The 18237-nt window shown below is 38.6% G+C and overlaps 1 protein-coding gene across 2 annotated transcripts in view; it reads left to right on the plus strand.

The window, feature by feature from the left end:
- The window catches only part of MCTP1 (multiple C2 and transmembrane domain containing 1), a 231010-nt gene that overhangs the window by 154080 nt on the left and 58693 nt on the right, over positions 1–18237 (plus strand). For both annotated transcript variants that reach the window (XM_063422940.1, XM_063422941.1), the window contains one exon: positions 12398–12517. In XM_063422940.1, coding sequence (XP_063279010.1) covers positions 12398–12517 — 120 coding nt within the window. The remainder of the gene's footprint in view (positions 1–12397; positions 12518–18237) is intronic.

The following is an 18237-nucleotide window of genomic DNA, read 5'->3' on the forward strand; positions in this document are numbered from 1 at the left end:
TCTAAATAAATTAATTCTGTTGAAAAAGCAAACTACTGAAAAGTGAGGTAGATTCTATGAAACAGCATATATTTGGAGTCTACAACACTACTTCCTGCAAATATGGAGAGGAATACAGCTTGGGTTCTAGCTGTATTTGCTGACTGAAAAGATAAACTATAAAAACAATAGGAAAGTTGCCAGGACACAGATCTCTGTGCTAAATACGATGTAATGTAGTTTGTGAAAATACAGATATAATTAAATTTATTACAGAAAAACAACAGGTGTTTTCAGTGGCATGAAAATATGCGTCTGCCTGGAGAAACATTACCTCAATGGAGGCAGCAGAACATAGTTTTCCATCTAGGATCATAAGAAAGAAAATATTTTTTGTTGTTGAATTTATTTGTTTTGAAAAATTGCATTGTATGTTACAAATTAAAAATTTTATTTCTCAATATATCTTACAAGAGTGAACATTGAAATCAGATTTAAAAATACAAAAAAATTTGCAGGCTATTGAATTACATGGTATATTCTTTCTGTGTTTTGGATAGGAGATGCCCTATGCAGCTTACTGCTGCCCACAGAACTTGCTGTTGCTTAAAAGTATGTGATTCAAACTTGTGAACTTCTTAATCTTGTTCACATTTACTTCTCTTTCAGCCTTCAACACTCTTGCCTTTTTCCAGCACCTTATATGAATGGTTACTTAATTTTAACCAAAATGTAAGGGGGCTTTCAGTAGTTTTTAAGAAAAAGTATTCAGTTTTGTTTGGTAAGTCTACTTCTGATACTCCTTTTTTTTTTTTTTTTTTTTTTCTTTCCATGAAGCACCTCTGGTTTTTCCAAGATGTCGGTTTTATGCTTGCCTTCGTTAAACAGATCAGTTACATAGGTATTGAGAGAAACTTTTTAGAAGACTGAAAGGGCACCAGACATTATAAGGTGTGAAAAGTGTCTTTGTTAACCAGGTGTCTGAATCCATTGCTTGTACAACCCCCAACAGTTCAGGACATTGCTTTGCAAGAAAGGCTGTATGAGTCTGATGTGATTTCTCAAATGCATCTGAGTGGAGTTTTGCAGACCAGAGAAGTTTAGCAAAGTCACAAAGAAGTTCAACTCAACCAAAGGCTGAGTGGTGATACGTTAATGAATATGCTAGTTATGTTATAAATTACATTTGTTTAATAATTCATAACTGATTCTACCAAACTGTGAAGTGATTGTTAATAGACATCCTCCCACTCCATTGTGCTGTGTTTTACAATAAAAAGAGACAAAAATATACAGGATATGTGCATATTCATGAACTGCATTCTAACTTCTGCATTCTCTTTATCTCACTGAAATATTTGGAGTTTAGCACTGTTTATGCTGATAGCCAAAGTCATTGTGTTCTTTATTGTGCAATTTGGTAACTTTTACATAGAAGTATGTGAATATACTTTAGCTTTCTTGGGACCTGCTCTAGTCTACTGGAAAAAACTGCCAGCTAAAAATGAGCTTGGAGAGTTTTGTTTTGCATTTTGTTAAAAGAAAGTGTTGCAGAATATAATTACATCTATCCTACTAGAGAAGAAAAAAGACTCACTTGTCTCAGTGACATCAGCCTGGGGACAGACTTATAAGTACAGGATTTGGGTTGTTCAAACACCTGGAGCTGCTTCACTCTGTGATCTAAACTGTTATTTTCTGCTTACTCCTCATTTCTGCAACCTGCAATCATACTCTGCAGAGGGAAATTTAAAGTCTTGGTAAATACTGAAGAAAAACACATAGCCTGCATGCTAACGTGTCAATATCTCTGGCATCAAAGTTATTTCAAACAGACTGCTGAGAGTGGAAGACTACAGGATAGAGTAGGGATAGAGTAAAAGACTGTAAACAGACTAGAAGGAGTTGGTAATGTCAGCCCTGGATTAATATTAGAGTTGTGAATAGGAACAGGTACTCGTTGCTATAGTTGCTACACATACATCTGCAAAATCTGAAAACTGAAGTTTTGGAGGGAGTCTTGAGATAAGTAAAGGAGAATTTTTTTTAAATTACAAGATAGACTGGGAGATGAAGTTACAAAGAAAGGCAAACTAGCTGAAATTAATTACTGAAATGAATTCATTAATTAAAATTTATTTACAAATAAGTACATTAAAAGTTGGAAAAACATTTTCCTACACTGTGTGAACAAATTGCAGGTCACGTACTTATGAGATGGTCAATGCTAGAGGAACAAAACCTAGGCTTTTTATTTACTTGCTGTTATACAGTTATACTCAACCAATACTCCAGACATTACAGAACAACATAATGAAGCAGGTCATAAGTCATGAGTATAAAAATCAGCCTGGAGGGCTCACTCAGGTTGACTGATGGCCTTGAAAAGTTGAAATAATTTAATAATTAGACCTACTTGGAGAGAGTTTCTTCAATATAATAAAGGCATTACAGTTCCAGTCTGTGAAATGAGACTTCAGAACAGCTTATGGAAGTTTCTCTCCATAGGGAAGCCAGTGTTTCTCTTTGTTCCATACATACTGGTAGTTACCGAACCAAAGCCCAGTATTTTGCATTTTATTGCTGGAAATCATAGTCTGCTTTTAGATTTTTAGCCATGTGGTTTTAGTCTTCGTTCATACAGTATAAATTTTATTGCTGTCACTTTCACTCTGACAGTTGGTAAAGCATCAGTTTTCCTACAACCAAAGAACTTACTTTATCAAAGGCTGCACTTCCTAGTATCCTAATGGTCCTTTTATTTTGGTGATGGTTATTTATGAATAAATAGTGAGAAGGGCTTATCTTGGTTTTCTTACATACCAATGAATATGGGCACAGTTTAAGCATTTGTGAGGTTTATGCCATTTATATTCACAATTTTCAAAGTAATTTACTAACTTTTCATTAAAAATATATATTTTCTACTTTGCTTTGGAAAAAGTAAGCCTGAAAGTTTTGTATTTTCCAGTATTTGGGTAATGGTGACTATGTCTACCCTATTAAATGTTTTATAGTGTTTTCTTAAAATGTTAAATTATTTTCCTTTGTCTGCAAAAGTGGATATAAGGGAGAGAGCAGATTAAGAAAAAGTTAAATCTGATACAGTATGTGATGTACAGAAAACAGTATTTCTAACAACTTCCATACAGGTGTCTGGGGAGTATGTATGTTGTCTGAACTCCAATAGAGATACAGTGAGGAGTAATTAAGCTGAAGAAGGAACCAAATATTTTTTTTCTATATACCCAGTTTAATAACTTTTGATGGACATTTAATTTTAATTTAATCTTCAGGCATTTGGGAGGAACAGGAGGCAGGTTCAAGGCCTATCAGCTCCTCATCAGGCAGTAAGAAAGGAAAGGGGCAATGATAACATTTTGTTCCTGGATTGTCTGAAGAAATTACATTTTTCAAATTGAACTGCAAGACATAGATGACAGAAAATTGATGCCCAAGTAAAGTGATAAAATGAGGGAAGATAGATGTGAATATGTAGATCCCTGGTTGCAATTTCAAACTGTACGTCTGAAGTACTAAGTCTGTACTTCTTAAGATCACAAATTTTGCATACACAGCTGTAGTTATCTAGCATGATCCATGTTGAGATTTTACACTTCTCACAAAGTCAACACCTTAGATTTTCCTTCTGAAGTGATTTTATCTCTCTCACTGGAGATATTTAGTATCTGTTTGGACACAGTTCTGTGCCATGTATTCTGGTATGATCCTGCCTGAGCAGAGAGGTTGGACCAGATGATGCAGTATGGTCCCTAGCAGACTTAACCATTCTGTGATTCTCTGAAAATGAATCTGGGGACATTAAAAGCACTTTTTTACTTGGAAAATAATATGTAGAGCGGTTTTTAGGTAATGTCACTTAGACAAAGACATGGGCCGTTCAGTGAACAGTTGGGTATTGTTCAGAAAATATGGTATTAAGATGGGATGGAGGTTCAGTGACCCTAGTAGTCCCATTCTCAGACATGCTTTTGATCTAATGTACCCTAGTTGGTCACTTTTAACTTGATACCAGGTGTCAGTGCTCATAGGAAAAGTACTGTCAATTTCTCATAGTTTGTCAGCATTTTAGCAGTCTGACAGAACAAATCCATCTTGAAATGACCTGAGAGAGGCAGGAGGCTGTGTGTATGGGAATTACCTCAGTGAACTATATTTTGCCTTTTAATTTTATCCTAGATACTAACTACACAGATGTAATAATGCAGCTCAGAAACTCTTAGGTGAAGGGGAAAAAATGACCCAAGAAATATCACATTTTAAAAATATTTTTGGTGTCATTTTTATTTCCGTCTAACTTTTGTTACTAGTTACAATGGCAGCTGGTTACACCAGTACAGATTTTCTATCTGCAATCCATGTGCTGTTTAAAGTGCCACTGCATTTATGGTCTGAGGTTTGCATTGTTGAAGTTGTTGATATTCTCAATGTAAAGATCATGGTGCTTCTGGAAAATGACTTTGAAACATCTATTAGAAGTTGTAAGGAAAAAAAGCAAATAATTAAATAAAAATTTTCAGGATTTTAAATAGAACATTTTATTGATGCTGACAATCTTGTAGAGATGCAATGTACATTATGGCGTGATTGGATAGCAGTATCAGCATAAAGGTTGTTCTGGCTGTAAATGTGTTCCACAAACAAACTGGATGGTTTGATGCAGATCAAGTGAGTCACATCTAGTTGGCAAGTTATCAGAATTGTTGCTTTAGTAATGAGTGGGTACACTGTACATAGTGTGAATGAGAGAGGAAATAGAACCTTGGATTTGTTGTACAGACTAACAGCATGGAAAACTTGTGACCAGAAATGTCCTGCCTAGTAAGTCCTTATGTTGCATTTTTTTATTTCACATATTGAAGTTAAAGATTAAAATTATTCCAGTTTGTTAATAGTTCAGAATGTATCACATTTTACTGTCTTTCACAATCCACCACGAATATTCATTTAGCTTAACATTAGCCTTTTTTTATTTTCTTTTTTCCTCATCTAATGCCATCATTTAATTAGATTTTCTTTTGGTGTGTTCTTCTAGATACAGGACCCACGTGCTTTAACGAGTGCTTAATATATGTCTTTCAATACATCAAAATACATCAAAAGCCCCATTGGTACTGGCATTAATTAATACTTCATTAATTCTGCTAAGTTCCTGTTTTGTCATGGATACTTTTTCTCTATCTACATGAAATAAATAGAAAGAATGCCAATGAAAATCTAAACTGCAGTGTACTCAATTCTTCTAATTCCAGCAAAGAGAGAGACAATTCAAACAGTTCCATATTTGTTTCTGAGATAAAGGAAAAGTTTTTGTAGAATTGAAGATACTAATTATTCTGCATTTTGCAGACTCCCAAGACCTCAGGCGTTTTAAAAAGAGAACAGACACTAATCCAAGGTTGAACTGAAAATCTGTCAAAATAAAGCAAGTAGGAATCGTGTTGAGTTTTGCATACATATTGCATGTTTTTACTATTTTTAAGTTAATTTTTTTATGTATACAGAAAACAGAGTAATAGATAACGTGTTTCAGATGCAAATCTTTCATACTGCACTTCCTCTTAGCACTCAGGTGATTGGAACCAAAATTGAAAGACTGATAAGGAAAACTGCTGGAGTATGCTTTAGAGTAGGTTTAAAAGGCATGTTTCTTCAAGACTTATCTGATTGAAGGCATTGCCTTGGAGTGGATGCCTATAAGTGTTTGTATTAATGCTAGTGTGTTTGTGATCTGTTGCAGCTAAAAGAAATGTTTCCTTTCTGATTTTTTAAAAAAGTACTGTACAAGATCAGAGGAGCTGTGATTGCTAGAACTAACTGACTAGTTTCATAATGGAAGAAGCTATTATCTCTCCAAAGTACAATACATACTAGTTGCCAGTGTTTCATAGTATAAAACACCGTGCAGGAGCCTTAAAACCTGCAGAACTTGGTACACAATCTGTATCAAGCACATATATGGGTTCTCTGTCATTCTTTCCTAATGCATCAAGGGATAAAGCCTCAGGTAATAACATTGTCCTTTTAAGATTAAATGGTAAATGGAAGATCCTGCGATTGGAGTGCAGTATTTAGAGCTATAGACATTGTCTGTTTGTGATTGTGCCAAAATGCTGTGCAGCCAACTTTTGTGTTTTCAGGGTAATCAAGAGATTGGTTCTAAATATAAAGCAAGGATATAGATAATATGTAAATGAGGCTGTAAAGATGTTCTGTGAAAATGATCGGGGAAAGCCACAATTTGAGAAGGAGACTGCAGCATGAGTGTTGTGCCATGTGTGAGACAACAGCAGTGGGGATATCTGTGTTTTGCCTTACTCCCAACATATTTCAGGTCATGGCTCTGGGTGCTACCAGTGCCAATATCTGCTCCACTGAACTCAGGCATTTCTGTAAAATGAACCATTTCTTGTTTTGTCATAAAGCTTTCAAAAGCAGTTCTTGCAGCCCTCCTTCATCATGTCTTCCAGTCTCTTGTCCCTGAGGATGAGGTCAGTGTCCCCTGTGTGGGATGATCCTTTTTTTCAACATGCTCTTCTCTGCTAGCAGTCAAAACAGTAGCAAACGGAAAAAAAGGTGAAGAGTTAAGAAAAACAGGGTTTAGTGCTGTGAAGTCTATGAGTGCAAACAGGATTTTGTTAAAAATGAAAAGGGTTTGAGTGGAGGTAGATAAAAAGAAATCTGAAATAATTGTTCTGTAGAATATGGCCTTTCCACATAAGCAGAAATCTTTCTCTTCACTTCTGTCAGAAGATAGTCAAACAGAGAATCTCATCTCTTAATTAGAAAGAAAAATACTCATCAAACACATCTCATCACTGGAAAGCTAATGATCCACAGCTGCTAGTCTGAAAGGGCAAACTTTTTTTCTGAACAGTAGGAAGTGTTAATCATTTTGGACGAGATTTCTTTTTAAAATATACTGTAGTTTGCAAAAGCATAGGATATTCAATATCCTACCTTAAATTATTTTTTGAAGTGTTGTACACTGGGGATAGTGTCATATGTCTCTCTGAATGATCATTTAGTGCATGTGTCTCTCACTAAGAGTATATAAACTGATGTGATGTTGTAGATGGCCAGGTCATGCCTGTGACTCTGAAAACTTTGATCTCATGGGAGAGATTAAAAAAGCCCTTCCTTACATTCTTCTGTATAGGAAATGTATTATAGGAAATGCAGTTGTATTAAACTGTAACCTTTGAGACTCACACTCATCTCTTAAAATAGTTAGCTTGTTTTCAGTAGTCATAAGCATTCTTTTTTTTACACAGACGGCCATTATTTTCTTGGCAGTCATCATGCCAGATACAGTCCACTAGATGCTTTACAGACATGGGCAATTTCCAGAAGCGTTCTTTTATACTTATTCATTAGCTTTTCTAGTTTGGTTTGAGTTTTGGACTTTTTGTCTTATACTTGCTTAATGGAATGTTGGTTTACTTCTCCACCTTTCATGATGGTTTGTACATATCATTTCCTTTGTCTCTTTCACTTCAACTATCAGGCCTTTTATCCATAAGAACTGAGTCCTGGAGTTTTCTTGCTGTTCTGCACCAGACTTTGGGTTTGCTCATGTTTACTTAGAAGTTTTGTCTGATACTGGAAATCTGCTTTTTTTCTCTCATATGCATTTCATGCGTTTCTTGTCTGGAAGAATAATGAGGACATTTAGGTCAGAGGGCCATAACTGTGCTGATCTCATGCAGCACACATCTCATTTGTGTTGCCATGTTTGTGTAGTGCCTGGCTGAGACTGTTGCCTGAAAGGAGGAGCTGGTTCCTCATTCAGCCAGACTAGATGGAAATTAAGGTGGCAGATCAGCAAAATCATCTTCATGAGATGACAGGAGTAATATCCACACTTTTGAATGGCATGTCCATACAATTTGTAAAAAGGTAATAATATGTTTTACTGGCCCTTTGAGTCCAGTACTGTAAGGAATTAATGCCCTTGAAGGTGATTTGGCTGTTAGAAACTTCAAGTGATAAGTGTGTGGATGAGAATTCATCGATATTCTGGACTACAGAGTGTGTGATGATCATGTTCCTCAGACACCTGTCAGGTCCATATCTCCTGAGATTGTTGGCTTTTTTTTCTCTGGGGCCAGGGAGTGTTTGAGTAGTACTTGGTTTTCTGAACCACTTTTTAACCAAAGTTCAGCTAGGGCCCTAAGAAAGACTGGTTTGTGCTACCTTTTCTCAACAGGTAATCTCTAATATTTACTTTTCTGATACTTAGTGCTGTTTGCTGGCTTTCAGAGCACCCTTCAATGTGCATCCATTGACTCAGGCTATTTCTGGAGTTAAAGCATGCAAGGATATTTTGCTTTTCTTTTGAGACACAAAATTTGTTGTAAGTTGGTTACATCTGATTTACCACTCTCTTATAGACAGCAAGGTCAAAGAACAGTTCTTGAATGTGATGAGATGTTGTTTGCTTCTCTTGAGCCTAGCTGGAGAGGAAACACCACATAGCTACTTGCTCAAACCCATCCTCTATTCCTCCACATCCTAGTGGAATGAGGAGGAGAATTGAAGTAAAGTTTCTATGTTGACATAAAAACAGTTTAATAATTGAAAGTTAAGTAAAATGATAAAATAAAAGTAAATAAATAATAATGGTAATAAAAAGGGAAAAAAAATAACAAAACAATGCAGTGCAGCTTCTCACCACCTACTGACCCTTGCCAGACCCCTCGTCCTGAACCCAGATGACCCACCCTTCTGGGTAAGTCCGCCCAGTTTATATCCTGGGCATGAATGCTCTGTGGTGTAGAAATAACTCTTTGGTCCATTCGAGTCATCCGTCCCAGCTGCCCTCCCAGTTTATTTTGAATACCTTCCACTGGCAAAGCATGAGGCAATTTGAAAAAAGGTCCTTGACTTTGGATAAACTCAACTTGGCAAAAAACCCAAAACATCAGTATGTTATCAGCACCATTCTCATTCTGAATCAAAACAACTACTAGGCAGAAATTGACTCTACTCTAGCTGAAACAAGCACAGCTTCTTATGCATTACCATGTCTAACAGATTTCCTTTTAAACGAAACAACCTTAAAAAAGCTTTTTTCTTTCAAATGGAAAACTATTAGAAGGGCAAATATCCTTGTTTTTGTCTCACACAGTGCTTTTTCTGTTCTTCTGGTAATTATCATGTTTGTCTTGCAGTTTCACAGGCTTGCATATACACAGTTATTTTGTTACGGTTGTAGGTTGGAGACAGACATGACAGGATGCACTGAGGATCATGTGACAAACAGCCCGGTTTATTGTTTGGTGTTCTCTTTAAAGGGGGTTCAAAATTCCCATGCTTGGACAACTGGTCAGGGTCTCAGCATTGGCCAGCTCCCTGGCCAATGACATGTCTGCATTCTGGATTTCATGAGATAAGGCGAGGTCCTCTGAGATAAAATCCATCCTATCGTTGCTCACCCAGGGACACGTTTACTTCTTTTCTATATCAAACAAGGCTAGCCAAATTGAGTTTCGTATTGGTGGCCAAATTTATCTGCCCAGCTACAGACCAGCTGTGCTGTGACACATAGGACTGCTAGAAAGCATGAGGGTGAGGTAAGTTAGCTGACCTTGAGAGAGTTTATCTAAGATGTAGACTTTTGTTTTCTCTGTGGGTGCTTGTATTTGATAAAAGCATTTGTTTTAACTCCAAACAAAAAGTTAGGAGGAGACTCCAAATAAAGATCCAGCAGAAAACTATGTTTATCCAGCTGTGGTACATAGTGTGATTTGCTTTCACGTTTGTTGTCATGGTTGTTGTGTGTCAAGGGTTGGCACTGGCGCGATGCCAGTGCACCCATGAAAATATGTTTTTCTCAACAACTGCTGTGAGATGTGGTCAGGAACACAGCAGAGCAGGCCCAAAACTTGGAAATAGAAAGAAAACTTTATTATACTACATAAGAACAGAACAGAAAAAAAAACCCAAAACCCTAAACACACAAGAAAACAGAAATGAAAACCTCCCAGAACATTTCTTCTCTTCCCCCAATTTCCACCCTTCCACGTTCAGACAAAACCCTTGGTTCCCAATCAAGTCATCATCACTCGAACTAATCTTCAATTCATCCAGGGAGAGAGGAGTCTCTCTTGCTCCACAGACCCCTCACAGGAAACACAGGTCCACCCTTCTGTGTTTCCATGTCACCCATGGCACCGCCCAGAGCAGTCTGCCAGGGTAACACCCTCCTTTCCATGTCCAGTGCTCTCACCACCGTCCATGGGCCAAAGCTGCATATAGGGCTCTTTTAAGGACGCTTGGCCAAGTACCAAAACCCAACCATTTTCTCATTTTTGGGACAGCAGTCCCCCCCATCTTCTCCCCTGGGGCCAAGGGTATCAAGAACAGAGATTTTCATCTCTGAAGGCAGAGGGCACCACCACACCCTCCCCCTCTCTTCTCTGTTCGCTCCACTCTTGCAGTCACTGCAGCAAAGGTCCTTGGCTCCAGCCAACTGCATCCACCCAAATACAGCCCTTGTGTTCAGGAGGATTCAGGTTCAGTCTATGGCTAATATTATACAAGAAAAATCCAGTCCAAAAAGCCACTCTTCTTTATCTCTGCCCACCTGGGATTCCTTTCATCCTCCTCTGACATCTCAGTCCCAGGCTGTCTGTCTCTTGTCTCTCAAACCACCAGCCAAGAGAATCAATGTCTGGAAAAAGTTTTCTTCTGCCTAAGAAAGGGTTAAAAGTCTTTGACTCTCGGCAGGGACGCAGGCGGGGTCTCCCCCCGCCCTGCCCTGCCCCGCTCCTTCTCTGCTGCCAGCTGCTCCCCGACCCAGCCCTGTGAGCTGGGCAGGGAAGGATATGAGTCCCTCTGCAACCAGAACCAAAGAGAGAATCCTTCTCGGAGTCCTTGCTTTTAGCCCCTTGTGTTCTCAGAGGCGTGTCCAACCTCTCAGTGGTCACTCCAGCTGCCAGTATTCAAACCTGACCACTGATTGGTTTGACCACAACTTCCTGGAAAACTCACTTCCCCCTCAAACTAGGACATTGTGTTTCACTGTTTTGTTGTTTGTTGATTGAAGAAAACAAACCAGGCTTGTGGCTGCAGCTTTCTTAAATAAAAGGGGGATTCGTCGATAGGGAAAATTGGAGGTAAAAATGGTTTTCGTTTGACCCCATCTGAGTCCAATTATTTTTAGTTCTTTTCTGTAAACCATTAATTTTGTAGCAGCATTGGTAGGGAACAATGTCCAGACAGTGGTATATGGAGCTAGCATTGGGGATGGGTTTCTCCAGCAGTGTGATCACCAAGTTGATCCCATGCTGAAGAGCAGCCCCAGTTATTTAGGCACACATCTCTTGGAGATCTAACCCAACCAGGCTTCTGGCAGCCCCTGGTCAGAGAGCACTTGAACTGTTTTGAGCTAACACTGCAATAAATCAAAATTTTCAAAGTAGTGGACTTAGGTGGCTTCTCAGCCTTCTTTTTAAACACATTTTTGATGAGTCTGTGGTCAGTTCTATCTTACTATACTTTCATTGAAATGATCCTATGATTTTAGCTTTTACTGTGGTTTTTTTGCTAGTTTTCCATGCAAAAGGTTTCTAAATGTTACTTCTGCTTGTTTGTATGACATTACTACAAAATGGCCATATTCTTTTTTCTAAATAGTAAATTAATCTTTAATCAACTCTTGTGCCACCTCTACACTGCTACAGGGTTGTTTCAAAGATAAAACCAGATTCAATAACATGTTGAGGCCTTCTTTAAATTAATCATATCCCTGTGACCTACAAGAAAAATGGAGAGGTACTTTTTGCAAGGGTATGTAGTGATACAACAAGACATAATGGCTTTAAACTAAAAGAGAGATGTTTAAATTAGATATTAGGGAGAAATTTGTTATTGTTAGGGTGGTGGCACTGGAACAGGTTGCCCAGGGAAGTTGTGAATGCCTCATCTCTGGAAGTGTTCAAGGCCATGTTGGATGAGGCTCTGAGCAGTCTGGTCTGGTGAAAGATGTCCCTGCTTGTGTTGAGGGGGTCGAACCTAGGTGGCCTCTAAGGTCCGCTCCAACTCAAGCCATTCTATGATTCATGAAAGCAGCTAACCTTTCTTAAAATGTAATCTTATTTTTATACTTTTTTGCATTATTCACAAAAGCATTCTTTTATGAGAGAACAATTAATGTTCCTCTTAGATTATAGTACATCAATTTTTCTTTTCCAAGAATTAAAGCAGGAAGGACTGGGAAGTGTAGCAGTTGTATCATGCAGGTAAGTGTGAGTCAGCAAAGTGGTTAGACAATGCTCCTGTCTAAGGAGAGGTGGATTTCTTTAGAATTGTTTTAACTTATTGGTCTTTACTCTGCACAAGAGCTTAATGTAATGCTGATTTCAATCACTTTTTTTCCTGCTCTGTCTTCTAGCTTTTTCTTTTTGTGGTCTGGAACTTTGAGCTCTACATGATACCACTGGCTTTGTTGTTGCTGCTGGCATGGAACTACTTCTTGATCGTATCAGGAAAAGATAACAGGCAACATGATACAGTAAGTCTTCTCTACTTCAAGGGAATACATGTCCTTTACTTTTTTTAACTAGGTAAAATTTTTAAACTGGGTTTAAATAAGATATCTTTTTCAAAATATCTCCTTTCACAATGTTCGATGGACAATTTTCCCACCTGCAATTTAATTTTATTCTGGCTGTCCAATAAGTGTGTCTGGTTTTGTTGGAATGTCATGTAAAATACAATAGAACATGCACTATCTATAGAATCTGTTTTGTGTGGGAGCAGAGAGGCTTATTGTTGAGGAAAAGGCAAACTCTTTGAAAATGATTTTATATGGCCAAGTCCTTATGTTGTATTTTTTATTTCACACGTTGAAGATAAAGATTAAAATTAGTCCAGTTTGTTAACAGTTTCAGAATGTATCATCTTTTACTGTATTTCACAATTCATCGATAATATTCATTGAGCTTAATATTAGCCTTTTCTTATTTTCTTCTCATTTAATGCCATCATTTAATTACATACATGTATTTGGGATATAATGTAGCAAACATTTATTAATAACATTAAAATGGTTTAGATTTTCAGAAGTACATATTAAAATTTGAATTTTTATTCTATGCTGAACAAATTTTCTAGCATCCAGGCAGATAAAGGATTTTGCATGCGGTATTGCTGAGCCTTACTAATTTGATATTTTACTAGTTTTTGTATCCCAAAAGCAGCATGTTGTCTATTACTTTATGATCTGAATGGATAACTGAATGGGCAGGGGGAAAAGCCAAAACAGATTAGATACTTGGTCTCTGAGGACAGTGGTTAACGGAGATCAGTAACAAGTAGGCTGCCATGGTGCAAAGCCAAGGTGTTTAACATCTCTTCCTGTGATGTACAGGAGATGATAGTGCACCCCCATCATGTTTTTGGGTTACATCAGGTGTGTGGAACCATTTGACACTCTGCATCTGCCATTCAAAGGGATCTAACAGGGTTGGATAAATGAACTGATAGGAATCCCATGCAATTCAGAAGGAAGAATCCTGGTTTTGGGGAGAAATGACCTGTTGGAATCATACAGAGTGGAAATTGGTTGTCTGAAAGCAGCTGTCTGAACTGGGCCTGGGGGTCTAAGAAGTCAGCAAGGTAATCAGAAGCACAAGTAGCGGATTGAGGGAAGTGCTTATCCCCACTCCTCAGCACTTATCAGAATGCATCTAGAATAATGTCCAGTTTGGGGCATGCTAGTTCAAGAAAGTCATTGACTGACTTCACAGATGGAGTTCAGTGCAGGGCTACCAACATGATCAGGAGCTTAAGCCTTCATCAACCAGCCCTTGAAGAGAGTCTGAGGGAAGTGTACTGGAAAGATCCTGGAGAATAGAAGGCTTCTAGTGACTGGAACACCCTATAAGGAGATTAAGAAGCAGATGGAGCTAGACTGCACGAGTGATCTGTGTTGGAAGAGGCAACAAGCCTCATTTGAAAGAAAAGAGGTTCAGACTGAAAAACCTTTCTTGCCACGAGAATAGTTAAGCAGTAGAAGATGTGGCTCAGGAAACTGCAGTTGCTATAGGAAGTTTCCAGGTCCTGACCGAGTAAAGCTCTGAGGAATCTGATCTGACCTCATGGCTGATCTCACTTTGAGCAGGAGTTTGGAAATCCTTTCCAGCCTCAGTGATCCCCTAATGTCTAGCAACTGCAATTATTAGAACCCATAGAGCCCTGATCCCAACACTGTTGTTACCTGTCAACTTCACTAGGACTGTTATGCTTCCGAGGGTCATCTAAAAATAAGGGCAGGAGTGATAAAGGCATTCCCTAATGTAAATGTGATTACATTTATGGAAAAAGCCAAAGATCAAGATTTAAAATATGCAATACTTAAAATACAGCCCATTGTCTCCTGATGGCTGAAATGCTTAAAGCTTCTCAACCTGAAGACTTTGTGAGTACCTGAAATCCCTGGTGAAAGGAGAAATTTCACTTGTGATTTGCAATACATTTAATTTCTCTCTGAAATATCACCTGCCTGGGAAGATTGTCTGTTCATGTAACATTTCTAACAAACTAATGAAGCTAGTGATGGACTCTCAATTAAGAATACCAAATGCTGCTCCTAAAACTTTCCTCTTGCTGAGAGTGCTTCAAACCAAGCTAATACAGCCTATTCAAGCAACCATGTTGATCCCAAATATTTGGTATCTGTGCCATTAATGACCTTGTTTTTAATGATTTAAGTTTGTTTATCATCATGTTGAGCATCTGCCTTGAGGGAAGTCGTTTGCAGATTTGTTGTAAGCCTTTCTAATTAACTCATGAGTCTTCAGTAATATCACAACTCCTTAGCTCAGGTCTGTCGGAGTCCATGTTTCCATGGATCCTCCACAGAGAGTGAAAAGTACAGAGATAGAATTAAAACCTTTAGAAAAATTAGACTATATAAAAGCTTTAGATACATAAAGTAGAAATCTAACCCTGAGCCTTAAGTTTCACATGCCCTAAGTCCTAGTTCAGTATAGAAGGACACAGCTTCAGGCTTAGTGATAGAGTACAGACATAACAAAAATAGAGTAGGGTACTGTTTATAATTTTTAGTATGAGTTTTATGTACAACAAGGTAGAACCTTATGCTAGTAAGATAGAGTTTTACATTAATAGATATGCTATGTGCGTAGGTTTTGATACTGATTTTCGTAGTTTTACGAACTTTAGAATTGTGCCTAGATTGGTTAGTGTGTAGATAAAAAATATGAATGTGCATTTTGCAATTTGGGATGAAAAAGCCTCTGTGTCAGTCAGTCAGCAGTCGAGTGATCAATCCGATCAACCAATCCAACCTCCACCTCCTGCAGCCTGAGGAAGGAGCCTTGCCAGGGAGCCGGATGGGATTCTAAAGGTACCATCTATTGTTGCCTGGCATCTGGGCCCTGGGGTCCCGTCCCTTCCCCCTGCGAGGGTTCGGGACCCCGGGACCCCTCCTTGCCCCTGCGATCCCGTCCCTTCCCTTTCCCCCTGCGGCGTTTGCCCCGGAACTCTGTTCAGGGCTGCCGGGGACTCTGCGAGGGTTCAGGACCCCAGGACCCCTTCCTGTCCCTGCAGTCCCTGTGACCGGGAACTCTGTGTGGGTTTGGGACCCCGGGACCCCTCCTTGTCCTTGCGACCCCGCGTTAGGGAACTCTGCCAAGTTGGGGACCCCCCCCTTGCCACTGTGATCCCTGCGGCCAGGACCCCTGTCTGGGATCTGTGATCTTGTGTTCCCTTTCTGTTATTGTGACCTCACGGTTGGAAACCCTGCTTGGGGTCAGATGGGAGGCTGATTTACCTAGAGGCTGTTAATGTCAGATTTATGTTTGCTTATAGTCTTACTAGTTTTGCTTGTTAGGAATTCTATGCTTTGTTTGCTGTTTCATTAGAGTTGTGTGTGTTAAGATTTCTATGCTTTGGTTATTGTCTTGTTTTGACTTTGTTTGCCTAGGTTTATAATTGATTGTAGAATAAGGCCGCTCTCAGAACTCTTATGCCTTCAGATATGTGCTTTTTTATAAATAAATTACTCTATTTAGATACTAAAATGCTGTAAGACCTTTAGAGATTTTATACCCGTACAATGACCTAGGCAAAGGTCATTAGCACAGTGTCATTAGAATGGTAGTCATTTAAATACTTATTTTTCCTATGCAGAGTGTAGGTTTTATCTAAATTAATTAAGCAGTGTTTCCTAGTGGCTAGAGAATGCTTCAGCATTCACGTGATCTGGCTTCTCTTCCCAGGTGTTCAGAGACTCCTTGTGTGTCTCAGTGAAATCATTGACCACTTACCTTAGAAATATCATCTAACTTTAGAAGTTGCTTTGAAATCCTAAGGCTAATGATAAGACACAAAGATAAATGTATTTGTGAACTTTTCTCACCTGATTAACATTAAACAAACGTAAAAATTCATCAAAATATGAAACATACTTAAGTTTGGAACCATGCAAAGCAGCTCAGAAGAGTTGGTTTCCATTGTAATACCTCTTTGAGAAAATAGCTGTCAGTTGTCTCATCAGTCTAGATGGTCGGGACCACACCTCTTCTGCAGGTCAATGATTAGTGACCACTGACTTTCTGTCTGGATATGGCAGATAGACCAGCCCTAACTCACCCTTGTTTCACTGTCTCTAAAGATAAGATACCATTTGCTTTTCCTCTTGGACATCAGGGTTTCTTTTAAGTAGTTTGAAACTTATTTCCTCATGGAAATAAGTTCACCTGCCAAACAAGGATCTGAGAACCTCTATTATAACATGAACCTTTGCTTCTTGATAGAATGGAAGTATGGTTATTTTGCCATTTATTCCAACTCCTGATGAGTTATATATGTGAGTCCTTTCTTGAATTCAAGGTGCAATATGGTTGGGGCAAGGGGGAGGCTCAAGTATATTTCCTAGTAGGAGATACGTCTATTGGAATGCCCAAGAGAGGGGTGAAGCAGCATACTGTGTCTCCGTGGATTCAGTTGGATTCCTTGTAGGATTGATTATCATTGTGGTTTTAGTCCAACACTGATGCAAAATAATTTCCAAAATAAGCATTAGGTTCCAAATCTTTTGTAAATTTTAATCAAGATTAGTAGTATTTCTGGAAGATACTCTCACAAAATAGGCACTCTTGCATTAAACATTGGTGTGACTGTAGATAGATGTAGACTTAGTGGATAGTTCTGAACTGAACTAAAATTAATTTCTGTCCTTGAGTCGTGTGGCAGGTGTAAAAAGCACATTATAAATATTTCCTGCCAGTATTAAGTGAGGAGAAAATAACTAAGATGGCATTCTTAATGCCTTCTTCTGAACTTTGCAGTAAAAATTTTGCCTGAAGTACACCCTGCTGCTTTCACCAAAGATACTTATACTTCTTTATAATTCTACTCCCAAGTATCTGACCTCACAAAATAATTTATTTTTAGCACAGCTGCTGTTGTTATATCAAACCATGGTCACCTAAACACACAGGATTAAAACTGAGTGAATCTTACACTGCTGAGATTTTTTTTTCTTCTCCTGCCTTTTTTCCATCATCTTTTCCACATCCTGTACAGGAGAGGTATCAATCACTGCTGTGTTTCTGTCACCACACCCTGCTGCTCCTTGTGACCTGTGCTGGATCTGTGTGGTGGGAAGCAGCTGCCCCTACACATAATGGAGCATGGCATGGTGACGGACGGCAAACTAACAGAAAGTATGTTGGGTTAAAAGCTTATTTTCAGTATTTTTAAGGAGCTACTTAATACTTTGATGATTTCAAATACACCAAAAAAAGCCCCTCACCTTTGTAGCTTGGAGAAAACAGCAGTGCTCCTGTCTGGTGTCTGAGGTCTTCTATTTCTAAGCAAAAGTCACAGTCATTATAACGGCATGGAGTTAATGAGGGGAAAAATTGTTGGTTTTGGTTTTTTTGTTACTTGTGCATTTCTACTTCAGGCGTATGTTCTGCATCTTCTGACTGCCTGCTGGAGCTGCCTAACTTAAGGAATGGTCCGATAATCTCTCAAAGTGATTTTAAATGTTCCCACTGTCCAGCTGCTCTTATCCCTTTCCGTGCGATGAAACAGTTGATTGTATGGTTGGAGTGTGTCATAATGAGAATTAAACACAGTTTGCATAGCTATGAACCATTATTTTTACCCTGTGTACATAAGTCTGGCTACCACTATTAGGACAAACTACGACAGTCTCTCAGCTGTTGGTCTACAATGCTTAACTACTGTAACAGGCAC

Source organism: Prinia subflava, chromosome Z (genome assembly GCF_021018805.1).
Source record: "Prinia subflava isolate CZ2003 ecotype Zambia chromosome Z, Cam_Psub_1.2, whole genome shotgun sequence".
In the NCBI taxonomy this organism is placed as follows: domain Eukaryota; kingdom Metazoa; phylum Chordata; class Aves; order Passeriformes; family Cisticolidae; genus Prinia; species Prinia subflava.